Below are 16,763 nucleotides of genomic sequence, written 5' to 3'. Positions count from 1 at the left end.
ATGGGTAAACTATTAAAACTAAAAGGGCGGTGCCTGTGGCTCAGTGGGCAGGGCGCCGACCCCATATACCGAGGGTGGCAGGTTCAAACTCAGCCCTGGCCAAAACTGCCACAATAAAATAGCTGGGCATCGTGGCGCGCATCTGTAGTCCCAGCCACTCAGGAGGCTGAGGCAAGAGGATCTTCTAAGCCCAGGAGTTAGAGGTTGCTGTGAGCTGTGACACCACAGCATTCTACCATGGGTGATAAAATGAAACTCTGTCTCTACAAAAAAAAAAGAAGAAGAATAAAAAGAAAAGACTAAAAGATTCATTTACATAACGACTTAAAATTTTTTTGTTTGAAAAACAATAATAGAAGTAACATCAAAAAATATGTAATTTTTAAAACATACATATTAGATAAGATTTTATTTAAAAAGAGCTCTTTACGAATCAGTAAGAAAAAAATCAAAACATGAAATTTTAAAGTGGACAATGTACTTGAAAAAATAATTTAAGGAAATACAAATTATCAACAAACATATTTTTAAAAAATTCAACCATCCAGATTTTTACCTTCACTTGGTTCCCTTGTCCCTAAATATCCACTTGCCTGTACTATATTTCCATTTAAATGGCCAATACGCTCTCTCAAACACAACAAGTCAGCATTGAATTCTTGCTCTTAGTCAAATCCAGCTCAATTAGCAGCCTCTCCTGTCTCAGGTGATTACAACTCTGCCCTCTTACTTCTTGAATCCCCAAACTTGGAGCCATCCTAGACTCCTCCTCCATTTTCCACCATTAGAAAATTCTACTGGCTTTACCTTCAGATGACAATCTCTCTGAAATCTAACCACTTCCAATGACTTCTACTTAATGAAGCTACCGTCATTTCTTCCCTGTACAGCTCAAAAAACAGACCTGCTTTGCGTAAAGTATGAAACCTGCATTCCCTACCCTTGGACTGATAGTACACTCTTTACTCTGACCCCTCCTCCCTCCAGCTGCGTCTCCTATCATGCCTCTGCATACTCTCATCCCTGCCTTCTTTTACATGTCACCCCCCTACGCAGAGCCTTTGCATGTTCAGTCCCCTCACCCTGAACATCCTCCTCTCCCCTCTTCACTAGTTCAGTGCTATTTGTTCAGCAGAACTGAACTCCAACATCATTTTCTAAGGGACATCTTCCCTGATAGTTGAAGTCATGTATTCCAGGTACTTTAACAACATCCCGGTGCTGCATTGTGAACTTGATCATTATATGTCTGTCTCCCTGACTTCATTACCAGGTCCATGAGGGCAAAGAAAACTTTCATTTTGTTCATCATTTTATCCCCAGGGTCTAATGTGGCCTAATTCATAGGAAATGCTTAGTAACTATTTTTCAAATAATCAGAAATTGTAGAAAAGAGACTCAATGGTAAGACACTCAATTTTACCTTTGTTCCACTCAATTTCCATATGCCAAGAACAATCATTTCATACTTCTATTTCTAGGATTATTCCAAGAAAAACTCTCTAGCTCCTAAATTCATTCCTAAGGCACATGGAAAACTCAGCCAGGATAGTTAATCCAATTCTTACATCTCACTTCACATTCTACAGATTGTCTTGCCCAGCTCCAAGTCCTTTAGCATTTAGAAATTGTGGTCTGGAGAGACATTAATAGATTAAATAAATCGGTGAACAAGCACAATGGCTATCTTGTTCTATACTAGCCTTCCCCCTTCCTTCGTCCTGACCAACAAATAAAAGTGACCTTTCTGAGATTCAGGGCCTGAGAAATGCTGGAGGTAGACTATAGGCATGAACATAAATGGGAAATTATTAACAGCTTTGCTGTGAGACGTCCTAATTCATGATCAAGACAGATAAGTTCTTTATTGGTTTAAAAGCATGATGCCGACCCACAGAGTGTGAAAAGAATGTGGTACCCACTGCATTCTTTCTGTTTCTCCAGGCATAATAAAGAATTAGCTTCCCAAATCTAACAATATAATTCAGGGAACAGTAAGGTTCTTGGTTGGTATTTTCTTACAAGTAACGCTACAATAAACCTAGAGGGCCTGAAACTGGTTTAAAAGGCTTGAATAAGTTGAATAAAAACCAAGGAAACATCCAGAGCCATCTGCACACACTCAGTTTTAACATCATGAGGTGTGTTTGTACAGGCTCACTAACTCCTCATAAATCACCATCTTAAAAAGAACCTCAAGAATCAAGTGGCACAGAGCACAATCTGGAGAACGTGAATTAATGGGGATTTTTTGCGAAGGAGAAAAGGGAATTTACATTTGTAGAAAAAGCATCATCCTAAAGTTTTCTAATACTGATTTGTTTTTATTAATCTTTTTATTCTTATACGATCTACAATAAAAAAAGCAAAGACTTCAATATATGTGAGGTGCTTATATTTACAAGCTGGATGAGAGCTGTTTAATTTAACATTAATATAGCACAATCCATTTCAGCAGAAGCACCCAGCATGAACTAAAACAAGGTATTTTATGAAACCGGAGCAAGCTACTGAAGGCCTGGGAAATTGGACAGAGGTGAATTATTCCACAAGTATTCAGAAAGTGGCCTCCTCTAATAAAAATGCAAAGAAAACTTAAAAAAAAAAAAAAAAAAAAAGGTTTGGGTCCCAAGGAAGAATTCTATATGATCACTGACTTTCAAGAATTCCCGTTAATAATGCAGGTAGGTCTGGACCTTTCAGGCAGATACTGTTAATTTTTAGTTCAGTGTTCTTGTTCTTTATTTACCAAAAACAAGCAAAATCCAACCAGAGGACATTTGCTTCTAGAATTTTCTTTCCTGAACTATCAGAATTGATTGTTTCTGTTCCACGTTTGAGTACTAAAAACAAATGAAAAAAGTTTTCCTTCCCATAATAGGCACATTTTAATAATGATTATTAGATGATTTATATTTGATTTTTCTCTCTCCTCTTTTACTTAATATTGATATGAATATTATAAAATATGATTTACTCAGTATTTTCTAAGATTTTATTTCCTAAGTACTTAATACCCTTTGAACATAGGATCTTTGCCATCTCCAGACCATCACAAGCCAATTTTCTCTAATGTTTCCACTAATGAAAAGATGTCGCATGTATGAGAAACCCTGCAAATGTTCACCCTGTGGTGATGCCACTTCACCGGCCAGGTTATCTCAGGCACGAGAAATAACCTCCCTCAGCTTTTGTTTCCTCATCTGTAAATTGGGGGTCACTGTGAGAAGAAAGAGAGATGATTCTTATTAAATTCTCATATTTGGAAAATACTTGTAAAATGTCTCCTTAAAACACAGACCTTAAAACATCCATTCTGAAATCTTACTGCATACATAAAATCAAAAAGGGAAAAAAAAATTAAAAGCTGCATGGAGATCTTGGTCAGGGGTACACACCCACGGGCCGAGTCTTTGACAATCACAGTGTGTTCCACATATACCAGCAGCGCAGGCATCGCCGGGAGCTGGTCAGGAACGCAAGCTCTCAGGCCCTGCCCAGAACCCGTGAATCAAAATTTTCATTTTAACAAGGTCCCCGGGTGATTCATATTCCTATTAAAATTTGAGAAGCACTGAGCTAAGTGATGTGCTCCTGCACACAAGACCTTACAGCTTGTCTGGCAAAAAGTCAGGTCTCAGCAAAATTACCAATGTTATATGTTATGGATCATTGAGGTCACTTGCCAACAGTTAAAATCATAAATATTACATCTGTATATTACCTATTGTGCTACATGAGCTTAAAAAAATCTCTTTCCTGAATTGCTGAGTTTGTTGCGTAAGTGTTTGTAAGACATCTCTTTATAACTTGCAATAATAATTCTAAGTGAGGGCCATCATGAAGGCCACCCGGAAATGTTGAAGTATAAAACAACCAACAACCCCCAATAGTGGCCATTAACAAAAGCCTTGGATAGCCCAAACTCCAGAGACACATAGCCAGTTCTTTTTTTTTTGCAGTTTTTGGCCAGGGCTGGGTTTGAACCCGCCACCTCCCAGCATATGGGGCCCGGCGCCCTACTCCTTTGAGCCACAGGCACCACTCCACATAGCTGGTTCTTTAACAGGGGCAAAATTCTAGCAGCTGCGGGGAAGCAGGTGTGGACAGGAGCTACCGTCATTTAGAAACAAAATCCAAGACGAGGCACTAACATCCAATGAGGGTGGAATATCTTATGTGGCCCAGAGTGAGACTGCAGCAGCCATTCTGATGGATAGATACTTTGCCAGCTCAATGCTCCTGAGTGGGATACAACTCTATTCTTACCACCACCAATTTCAAGAATAACTCTTAAGGCAATTTCATGCATATTTTTATAGCTAAATACTGTGGAATTTGGGGCCAGTTTTTGCAAAAAGAGAAATGTACATAAATCGTACTTCACCCAACCATCTCTAAACAGAGATGTATGTGAATTGTACTCTATAGCAACCATCTCTAAATTGAAAAAGTGAATTCTTTTCCGTCCCTTTCTCACACTGAACTCCTATATCATTACGTTTTCTTCATTTAATTCTTAATCTAGAATAATTTTATCCATTGTGAAATATGGACAGAAAAATGAAGGCCACATACAGATTTCAAGGCAGGCAGTGGACAGTCCAGCACGGCTGGTGCTGTTTCATGCTTTTTGCTGAGGACGTAGGCACTGTGGCATTATTCCCCAATGGGCACTACGCTATCCATTTACCTCTGTTATGCATTGGTGTTCCTGAGTTACTCCCTTCCATATAATATTCCAAATCAAATTCCAAGATACTTTAAATTGTATGTATCTTATTTTTCCCTATTCTTATTTCAAAATGCCATTTTGTATGATCTCTTTTGAGAAGAAAATAAGCTCCTTTTTAAAACAATAACCTAACAACACCAGAAAGAAGAAGCTGCATCTTCCGCCCAAGTGTTTCTCTTCTCTCTTAAGTGGAGTCTCATATGAAGGATGCTTAGATTATTGTTCTTTTACTTTGGTATAAATCTGAAATCTTCTCACTTGTTTCAAAGCCTTATGCTACTAAGAAAGACGACTAGCCTTCTGATCACCTAAAGAATCCCATTTTTTAGTCCCCCAGAACTGGACTAGACAGTTTGAATTAATTACTGTTGCAGACAGATTTGCATAAAGCTTTCTTCTCAAGAGTTTTAGGCCGTTTGAGCAATGTCATTATACTAGCAGAGAAATTCTTTTGAGAAAATGTAATGGGGTATGAAAAATAATAAAATCCACAAAATACATTTATTCAATGATGTTAATAATGAAGAGAAATTATGATTCAGAGTGAAGAACTAGAAGCTGAGTACTCGCTATTATTTTAAAATAAAACATGATTAAATAGGCACAGCATAATGCCTTCGAATTAGAGGGCAGTATCCCGTGTTATGTCTTCTGAAAAACTACTTTCGTTTCAGAAAAAAATGAATTCTATAAATTCTTAGGTCATCTGTGGAATTTACTGAAGATGTGGAACAGCAATTCATTCTAACAATAACTTCGTATGAACTCTGTAGACAACACTGTGGTAAAAACAAGAATGTTTGGGTCTCCATAGATTATTTTTCATTAAAAAATCTCCCCACAAATTGACATCTTTGCAGAGTTGCTTGGGAAAAAGAAGAGAATAGGCCCCCTAATGCCCTTTGTAAAGACCTAGGGAAACTGTGAGAAGTGGTGTTTTCACGGTTTGCTCAGTGCTGCCACCTACTGCTCATCGCTGAAGAAGAGAACATCCGGGAACTTTCTGTATAATACTTTGGCAACAGCTACCAGTACTTAAGCGCCATGGTCTTTGTTCCAGCCACTGCGCTCTTAACATTTGACCCTATAGATAAAGCCAAAAAAGTGTGCCAAGATTATGTATGAATGACATCCTGCAATATTGTTTCTCGTAAGAAAAATAAAAACAAATTGGAATCAACCAAATTACTCTTTGAGAGAGAAGAAATAAAATTATAATAAACTATACATGGAATAATATGTAGCATTTTTATTTGATATGAAAATGTCTCCAAAATATATTGTTAATAAAAAATAATGGTCAGGAAAATGTACGCTATCATTTACAAAATATATATATAAATGCTTCAGAGGCATATGTTAGTGGATGCATTTAAAACTCATCTGGAAGAACACATAGGACTCAATGCGTGAAGGATGGAGAGTAAGGGAGATTTTTGTTTTATTTTTTTACCTATTTGTGTGGTTTGGATACTTATACTCATGCATTTTTTTTTAATTTAAAACATTAAAAATATTGTACAAGGATTAGGAAGAAAAGAATGACAGTCAAAGTTAAAACAACTCACACTATTCCAGACCAGCCTTGGGGACACAGCAGCTGAGTCACTGTGACATTGCTGTCGCCCTGAGGTTCCGCCCCACCTTCCTCTGGCATCGCTCTGCTATGAGCTGACTAATTAACAGGAGATTTATATTCTTTCTAAAGATCATTAAAATGTTTCATGTGGTGTCTCACAGTAATTAATCTGAAGGCACTATTGTTAATTATTTTTGTTTATTAATATATTGCCATTTCAGTATTTTTCCACTAACTTTTTGACATTTCTCAGTTTCTATAATGTTTAACAGGTAGTAATATGCCAAATGCCTTTTTGAAGAGTTTATTTTTAAAAAATCAGCACAAAATTAATGACAGTACAGTATTTAAGAAGCATACAGGATTATCTTGATGAAATCTCTCTTTAATAAAACTTATCTTTGTCTTTAGTGGAAACACTTCCTATCGGAAGCTCATTATCTTAACAAAGTAATGCACAAATGGACTATTTTCTTGCCCAGTCATCACACAGACTTACAGAATTATAAAAATGACCTAGACAGAACCGAATTTACTCTCAAGATGGCGCCTCCGGCACAGAGGCAGCATCAGGGAGCAGCCATGTAGCCTCCCAACAAAGCTGCCCAGAATGCAGAAGGAGCAGAACTGTCCGTTGTCATTGTTGTCCCAGCTGGCCCAGGCTGGGCTCGAACCTGCCAGCCTCAGTGTATGTGGCCAGCACCCTACCCACTGCGCCACAGGAGCCTCCCTGAGGACATAATTTTATACTTAGAAAACTCCAGAAACTCAACTGAAAAACTCCTGGAAATGATGGAAAAATATAGAAACATCTTAGGGTATAAAATCAGTGTCCACAAATCAGTAGCCTTTGTATACGTCAAAAACAGCCACGTTGAGAAGCAAATAAAGGACACAATTCCCTTTGCAATAGCTTCAAAGAAAATGAAATATTAGGACTATACCTAATAAAAGATCTGAGTGATCTCTATGGAGAGAATTATGAAACCCTAAGAAAAGAAATAGCTGAAGACTCTGACAAATGGAAGAATATATCATGCTCTTGGCTGGGAAGAATCAACATTGTTAAAATGTCTATTCTACCCAAAGTAATCCACAGATTCAATGCAATTCCTATTAAAATACCAACTTTAAACATTAAGGAAATGGAAAAAATAGTACTTTGTTTTGTATGGAAGCAAAAAAAAAAAATCCATATAATCAAAGCTATTCTTAGTAATAAAAACAAGACTGGAGGCATCATTCTACTAGACTTCAAATTATGTTACAAGTCCACAGTGATAAAAACAGCATGGTATTGGCACAAAAATAGAGCCAGACATTTGGAACCAAATAGAAAACCAAGAGATGAAACCAGTCTCTAGTTGCCATCTGATCTTTGATAAACCAAACAAAAGCATACAGTGGGGAAAAGAATCCATATTCAACAAATGTTGCTGGGAGAACTGGATAACCACATGTAAAAGACTAAAACTGGACCCACACCTTTTACCACTTACAAAAATTGACTTAAATCTTAAATCTAAGATACGAAACAATAAAAATCCTAGAAGAAAGTGTGGGAAAAACTCTTGAGGATATTGAACTAGGGAAAGATTTGATGACTTTGACTTCAGCAGCAACCACAACAACAACAAAAATAAACAAATGGGACTTAATTAAGCTGAAAAGCTTCTGCACAGCTGAGGACACAACAAGTAAAGCAGAAAGACAACCTTCAGAATGGGAAAAGATATTTGCATGGTATGAGTCTGACAAAGGGTTGATAACTAGATTCTATAGAGAACTCGAATTAATCAACAAAAGGGAGCAACCAATCCCATCACCACTAGGCAAGATGCATGAACACATCTGAGGAAGACACATGAATGGCTGACAAACATTTCAACATTTGAAAAAATGTTCATTGTTCCTAATCATCAGAGAAATGAAAATCAAAACCAGCCTGAGATTATCACCTAACCCCAGTAAGATTAGCCCACATCACAAAGTCTCAAAGTTGCAGAGAGGCTGGTGTGAATGTGTAGAGAACAGAACACTTTAACTCTGTTGGTGGGACTGCCAACTAATATAATCTTTTTGGAAGTATGGAGAATCCTCAAAGAACTCAAATTAGACCCCCCCCCCCCATTTGATCCTGCAATCCTATTACTGGGCATCTACTCAGAAGGAAAAAAATACGTATTTTTATCATAAGGACTAGATTTTTTTATTGCAGCTCAATTTACAATTGCCAAAATGTGGAAACAGCCTAACTGCCCACCAACCTAGGAATGGATTAACAAGCTGTGGTATATGTATGCCATGAAATACTATTCAGCCACGAGAAAAGACGGTGACTTTACATCTTTTGTGTTAACCTGGATGGAGTTGAAACACATTCTTCTTAGTAAAGTATCACAAGAATGGTGGAACAAGAATCCAGTGTATTCAATACTAATATGAAGCCAGCAGATGATCTAATACATGTCTAAGTAAGGGAAAAATTAAAGCAATTCAAGGTGGGTGGCAGGGGAATGAGGGAGTGGAGCTAAGAGAAGAGGGAGTGGGACAGGTGTGCTCCCACTTAATGGGCACAATGTCAGGGTGTATGGCACACCTCCTGGGGGCAGGACATAATTATACATGGGACTCTACCTAACAAATGCAAACATTGTAACCTAATTCTCTGTACTTTCAAATTAACCTGAAACAATAATATAAAGTAAAATGAAGTATATAGTAGGCATTTAACAACTTAAAAAAAAAAGTGACCTAATTCTATAATTTCATTATTTCAAGTACTAAATTAAGACATTTTTAGCAAGAAAGGACTGAATCGAGACCAAGCATGTACCCATGATTTACAAGGACACCACTAACTTTCAGCTCATTCAGTTGTTCCCTGTGATATAATATTCTTCCCTGGTGAGTATCATCTTCTTCATGATGAAGAATAAATCACCCATAGGACTTTCTACATATCCTGAAAATATTTCATCTGATAAGTCAAGCAATATACACTCCCTTTGATTGCTATTTTTACCTTTTTCATTCTGACATTATTTCTCTCCCTCACCGTGGGCATTCTGATCATGCAGCCCTCGTGTCTCTGCAATGCCTCCTCATTTATAATTGTATGCGTGCATGAGAACTTCTGGCACGTCCTAAATACTTTCTAGGCTTCCAGTATTATTGTAGAGACAGTTACATTTATTGGTTACCATATCCAAAGATTTTTTCAACATCACCCATATAAATTATGTTTTCTCTTCTTTCCTTTCAGTACAAAGATTCTTCATAAATTATATCTCACTGATCAACTGATTTTTTTTGTTCAAAAATCATGATCATATGTTCAGAAATCTGCAAATTAGTTTTACTAAATTACCATCCCCCTTTTAAAAATCCCCAAATACTTGGGTGGCTATAATTTAATCTTTACCCCTGCTTTGCTATGCATTTTAAGTGATAGAGCTAGAATCATCCATATTAATTTGCAAATAAAAGAATCAAACCTCCCAAATCACCATCTCCTGCTAAAAGCAAGTAAAAAATTTCTCTATGGGGTTCAGTGCCTGTAGCTCAGCGGCTGGAGGGCCAGGCACATACATGGGAGATGGCAGGCTCGAATCCAGCCTGGGCCTGCCAAACAACAATGACAACTGCAGTCAAAAAATGGCTGGGTGTTGGGGGAAGGCACCTGTAGTCCCGGTTACTTGGGGAGGCTGAGGCAAGAGAAGCACTTAAGCCCAAGAGTTTGAGGTTGCCGTGAGCTGTGACACTACAGCACTCTACTGAGGGTGATATAGTGAGACTCTGCAGCTCTCAAAAACTCTCAAAAAAAAAGTTTCTCTTTGGAATGTACATGTAAAACATTTATTCCCATTTCCCATTACTTAATATTTTAATATTAATGAAAGAAGTCCATAAATATATGACATTTAGTCACCTAGAAATTGCACATTTAAGCTGCAATACAATATATTAACATCATTTACCAGAATAGCTAAAATAAAAAAGACCACAAATAACACATGCAGGTGATGATGTGGAGCCACTGGACTTTCATACATTGTTGGTGAGACAATGAACTAGTATAAGTATTTTGGAAACTGGCAAAATGGTTTTGCCATAAAGTCAAGACAGTTTTACCCTATAACCAAAAAATTCCACTCAGAATTCCACTCAAGATTCCACTCAATCCTCATCAGAAATATATGCATATCAAGGTCCAAAAACAGGTAAAGAATGTTTCTATTACTATTCACATAACCAAAATCTGCAAACCATCTAGCCACCCTTCCACAGTAATAGCCTCCACTGTTGTACATTAACACAAATAAAATATATGCACCAGTAAGTATAAATGATCCTCATCTAAATCAAAATGGTTCAACAAGTCTGAATGATCTATATCAAAAATGTGGATGAATCTTACAAATAGGACTCTCAGTGAAAGAAGCCAGACACACAAAAGTACATACGAATGAGAAATTGGTTCTCAGTGTCAACCTTGATCCAGAGAATGGCCTTGGGAACACTAATACCCTACATCAGAACACAATCTGAGAGGGAAAAAACACCCTTGCCTTACATACTACTGTTTGATCTAATAAAGCTGCTTAGTCTACCTGGTCTCATTATTCCTCTGTAAACTGGGAGTAATGAAACCTGACCCCCAAAAGCAAATGACTATTTGGAAGATCTCCTGATGTGCTGGGTAGCTTTAAGATTTATGACCTAATAAGATCGTTTCACTGCTTTGTATTTTTATCAATAAAAACATGAATGGTTATTTTAATAATAACAATAATAACAGTTAACATTATTCTGAGAATTTTATATCTATTACTTATCCAATCCTTATATGAACCCTATGAAATAGATATAATTGTTATTTCCTTTTTACACATGAGGAAACTGAGGCCATGACAGGTTAGGTGATTTGAGCAAAATGACTGCGGTAACCTTCAACGGACTTCCCTTGGCCATCTGGTGACTGTAATGATATTCAGAAATGATGTATATGTGTAGCACTTTTTCTGGGATGAATTCACAACTTTCATTGTCAGATCTTCATATAACGACAGCTCTGATGGCCATTCCAGAAGAGAGTTCCAAAAGTGCTTTCCAAGGTTGCCTAGGCACTGGTGGCCGTGTACACTTTCCCAAAGTGGGGGTACCCTGAAGGTGATCCCAGCAGTGAGGGGTGTGTAGCACTTTTTCTAGGACAAGTTTACAAACTTAATTGTCCAACATCATACTACAGATATTATCTGGAATAATCAGAAATATTCAAAAATTTAAGTGTTCTTTTTTCTTTTCAGTGACTTTTAATAACTTTCTATTTCCTAGAACTTGAGCCAATTATTTTCTGATAAACCTTTGCTTTTTAAAGACTTCACAGGCGAGACTTCATGTGTTTGAATTATCTTAACTCACTCTATTTCATAGTTGAAGTCTCGCAGAACATTTTCAGAGCTAGAGCTAGCTCAAAGCAGTGCCACTGAATCTCACTGTTTGCTAAGTGAGAGCCTAAGACGAGGACAAAGGAAACAGAACAGTTTCTGCACAGGGAGAATCTGAGTGGCCAAGGCAAGGTGCTGCGGGGACTCAGCTGGGACTCCCAACACCTCTGCTGAGCTCAGCTACCGGTGGATGAAAGCAGATTGCTTGGGTTTATTGGAAGAGATGCTTTTAAAGAAGAACGCAGGCTGTCAGAGCACAGCACTTCCAGATGGAATTTCTCCGGGACCTCTGAGTAATCACGCGTTCCTGAACAAGCCGTGCAATCTTCCTTCCTAGGAAGGTGCAGGAAATGCCTGCTTGTAGAGCTGTACAGATCAAGAGAGGAACAAAGTGTGTGCTTATAACCTGCAGAGGTGACAGCTTCATTATGGTTGTGAACACGACTCCTTCAATGATTTGGCATTGGCGTTCCTGGTTGTTTAATTCTATCACATCCTTATGGCAGAGGAAGGAAAAGTTTGGACGCTTCTACCAAAGATCTCTTTATGCAGAGTCAAAGAAAAGGGACAGGCTTGGTTCTTTGTGACTTCATTCCCAGAAGAACAGCTTTCTTGGTATTCATCAGTATTTATAGTCAGAAAAAGGGCTGCAATGGAAGTTACTGAGGGAAAATACAAAGGAAACTGTAAATAACACTGCCCAGGACTCTACAAACAACTCTGAGGAAGGCAGCCTGAAAGCTTCCGCGAAGCACACCAACAGCCACAGCTGCAGGCGCTAGGCCGCCTCATCCCGGGCTCGGCAGAGTGACGTTCAGCTGTTAGCACACGTGTCCTCAGAAGCCAGGGCTTTAGAACGACAAAGGATCATCTCTTTAAGTAGTTCTCACCAAAAAATATATTTCATCAATGCTTGTCATTAAAAAGGCAAATGAGCAGAAGAGTTTCAAAGATAGGATGAAGGCCAGAAGCAGGAGGAGGGCCTATGTTTGCAGTTAAAGGAGTAAAAAGATAGAAATGAACCTCTTTTCCACTAAAATTAAGTTTTCATAAATTGTAACAGTGATACTACTACGAAAATTAACATAGAAAAATGAGATGGTTTCTCTTTCTATGTGACAGCGACTTCTATACACACACGCCCACACAAGACATCATGGACGCGGGAACCCTTGGCTTGCCTACTATCAGCACGTATGAAAATCTGCAAACATCCAAACAAGTCGGTTAGGGGACGACAACATTTATTTAACATGTTCTTTGTCTTGTATCAGATTTTTCAGAAGCACATTTTCTGAAATATCATTAGTGACTTGTTTTAAAATGATCCTTTGAGGAGACTCCTTCTCAAAATATCTCTACGAATTTTCACCATATGAACTAAATGCTTATTTCCCTTAGGGAAAAAGAATCTATGGGTGTGGAGTGAAATGTCTTGCTAGCTCTAGTACAATATTAAATTCATTAAAACAAGAAGTCCACATCTCTAAATAACAAGGAAACATGGAAATAAACCCTACACTCCATGGCACTTATCTGCCATATCACTGGATGTGACCAGAACGACAAAGTCGCTTTCTCTTTATTATCTTTTAGCTGTCTACAATGAGAGGCTTGGAGTACGTCAGCTTTTTGTTTTCCCCAGTGATGCTGTTATCTGTTCACTGATTACCTACTTCCAGCTTGCACTATTTTATAAATGAAGCAAACAGTCGATTTTCAATCATTAACACCAAAATCTTCCAGAAACACTCTGCATTAATGAATCTGAAAATAGTTTATCATTTTAGTAAGTCTAACTCCGTTCTTGCTGGGAAGAATTCAAGCATGAGCCTGATTTAGTAGGCAGCTTACTCTGGGAAACAGAGACAGACAGTAAGGTCAGAATTGAAACTCGCCACTTCAGTCTAATGCGTCCATCAGAATGGCCCATTATTCCAATCAGCCTGTATCAATAAAATCATTTAAGGCAAATAAATCATATTCATAGGCAACAACACAGAATTAGTGGTGGAAATAAGGACAAAAGAAAGTATAAATTTCCATTTATATTATGAATATAAACCCCCATGTATGGTCCTTCTTCCTCCTACCTCCAACTACTTACAAAGAAAACTAAGCTTCTCATTATTAAGAGAAGTTCAGGGAAAAACTCAGATAACTTCTTACCAAGGACATTAGCCAGTGACTTAGAACAATTATTTTTAATCCTTTCTTATTCTGCCACGTCTGTTTGACTAAGCTAGCACGTGTTCATGAAAGGGATTGGGCTTTAACTAAAGCCTAATAAAATCAAATAGGAAGAGTTCTTGAGGGGGCGGTTCCTGTGGCTCAAAGGAGGAGGGCACCAGCTCCATATACCAGAGGTGGCAAGTTCAAACCCAGCCCTGGCCAAAAACTGCAAAAAAAAAAAAAGAGGGCGGCGCCTGTGGCTCAGTGGGTAGGGTGCCGGCCCCATATGCCGAGGGTGGCGGGTTCAAACCCAGCCCCGGCCAAACTGCAACAAAAAAATAGCCGGGCGTTGTAGCGGGCTCCTGTAGTCCCAGCTACTTGGGAGGCTGAGGCAAGAGAATCGCGGAAGCCCAAGAGTTAGAGGTTGCTGTGAGCTGTGTGACGCCACGGCACACTACCGAGGGCGGTACAGTGAGACTCTGTCTCTACAAAAAAAAAGAGTTGTTGAGGATTCCCAAGGGCTACCAAGGCAACTTCCTGATTTTGCTCTGCTAACTTGTCACTCTCAGCAGTAGCACATTGGATACAATGTAGCCAAGAGTAAGGGGCGGCAGTAGTAAAGGGACAGGGTAAACAAAGGCAGATGGTAGCCTCCCGGCCTCCTCCTCCTTGCTCTCTTTTGCTTATCTCTCCCTCCCTTTCCTTTCTCCCTCCCGTCCCCTCCCCTCCCCCATTCCCTGTACGTCTTTGTGAGTGCACACATACGTATACGCTCCCATTTACACAGCTCTGTATATTCTAAAGCTTTCTAACAACTTAGTGTTCAGATAAGTTACTACTCCTTTGTATAAAAATAGATAAATATTTTAAATGCTCCTTTTAACAAGGCTTTGAGCGAAGTCTTTTAAAGTATTAGTAATACAGATGAAATGATTTCTGTTAATTAACGAATGATTAGAACCCATTTGAAGATAACTAGAGATGATTCAAAGAGCATTTCTGGGCAGAATGAATGAGTCGCTAGACCATGACTGCTGAAAGGCGGGAGGGCTTCCTCATACAGTATGAGACATTTTTTCTGAGTTTAAAGACAAGGTCCCCAGCCACACTGGACGATCCTATAATAATGTGGATTCCTGTTGTTTGGCCTAAGGAACCAGGGTGTCCTCTGCTATTGAAGGTCACTTCAACATGCATCGTGAGTTTCCTTGGAGATTATAACTGAGTATGGACCCTCCTTTATCCTTGTACTTATATCAAATAATACAACAGGTGACATGCTTTCCAGTAAGTTACACATCTTACACACCTTTCCTACTACCATCACCATACTGAATATATTCCTCCAAGAAAATAAAAATTGTACTGCTAGAAAAGAAAAATAGCATTTTCATTGACCATAGCAGAGAACGTATTCCTACTATCTCCAAAATTTCTGAAAGCTACTTAGCTTGCCTCACATTACACCAATGTAGAGTGAATATTTATCATACAAAGCTTTGCTTTCACCAAAACAAGCGTTCATCGTAAAAGTTCCGCTCACCTTTGCATTCCTTACAGCACTTTCCATCCACGTACGTAAGAGCAGACTTGAGTGGGCAGTCAGGATTCGGGCAGATCAGAGTTTCACACTGGACGGTTCCGTTCTGAAAAGAAAAGAATAGTGAAAGCATTTCCAAGTGGGAGATGGGTAGTCTTCAAGGATTTCTATTTCTGAACGTGTCATAAATACCACTATCCTCTTGCATTACTGTAAGTAAAACCCATGACACAGAGACCCACAGTAATACAAGCTGACTTACAACACAACTGGCGTGGCACCCATCTTCTACCCAGCAATGTATCCTAACTGAGCTAGAGCACTCTGCTTCTGTTGGGATGTGGATAAGAACATGGAGGTGGGAAGGGCACAATCAGAAAGGATATGGCAGGCTGAGGGGAAGCCTGGCTCACCCAAACATCCTCAAATTACTCATAAAATAAGAACCACCAAACCAGGAGCTTTCTGGAACAGCTGCTGACATCTGGGAAGTCCCTGTCTCAACACCCAGGAGAATCTCCCCAAGGACAGATCACTACCAGAAGACGAGGCTGTGCCTCACCATCAGAAAGAGCTAAACTGAGGCAGGACTACAAGGAATTTGATTCCTGTAGGTCATGCAGAGCTCCCAGGTACTAGCTGGCTGCCCAGACTTTCCCAGTCATTTTACTGACCTCACTCTATCACATCCTGTCAATTTTTATCCCCGTTTAACAAGTGTAGGAAGGCTTTACTGTATTTGTAAAATGTCATAATTTTCACATAATTGCCATAAAAATCACATACCTAACACACACAGTTATTTCTGAACCCCTCTTGATCTTTTTCTGAACATGATATTCTTTTGAATAAAGTGAATAAAACTTGGGGAAATTTTCTTCAAAGGCTAATTCACGTAGGTCTTTGAATTCTCAGAAAACCAGCTTTAAAAGATGAGTTCACACGGAAACCAAATCTGTTTTGAACTTTTCTTTGAAAAATGCACACATTATTGAAAACAATAATGCAATAGAATAGTCTATTAGTGACCAATTAGAAAAATCACATTCATTTATACTCTATGACATGTATTCCACCATATTAGGAAACTATTAATGATGGTCTCATTTATTTAAACTCCGTATTTTGTTTATATCTCTCAATCTGGACAAAATATTTAATGTTGTGTATAATTTAGCCTCATTAATATGCATTAATAAAAACACAAGAGGAAAATCTCTGGAAATGTCAAGGATAACAGGATAGAATCCTTCAGGAATCACCTTCCTCACCTAATTTACATTGCTA

The 16,763-nt window shown here is 38.5% G+C and overlaps 1 protein-coding gene across 3 annotated transcripts in view; it reads right to left on the bottom strand.

Moving 5' to 3' along the window:
* Window positions 1-16,763, bottom strand: part of NELL2 (neural EGFL like 2) — a 376,415-nt gene that overhangs the window by 247,520 nt on the left and 112,132 nt on the right. For all 3 annotated transcript variants that reach the window (XM_053555545.1, XM_053555546.1, XM_053555547.1), the window contains one exon: window positions 15,480-15,582. In XM_053555545.1, coding sequence (XP_053411520.1) covers window positions 15,480-15,582 — 103 coding nt within the window. The remainder of the gene's footprint in view (window positions 1-15,479; window positions 15,583-16,763) is intronic.

Source organism: Nycticebus coucang, chromosome 12 (genome assembly GCF_027406575.1).
Source record: "Nycticebus coucang isolate mNycCou1 chromosome 12, mNycCou1.pri, whole genome shotgun sequence".
Lineage (NCBI taxonomy): Eukaryota > Metazoa > Chordata > Mammalia > Primates > Lorisidae > Nycticebus > Nycticebus coucang.
This window is presented reverse-complemented; position numbering and strand designations above follow the sequence as displayed.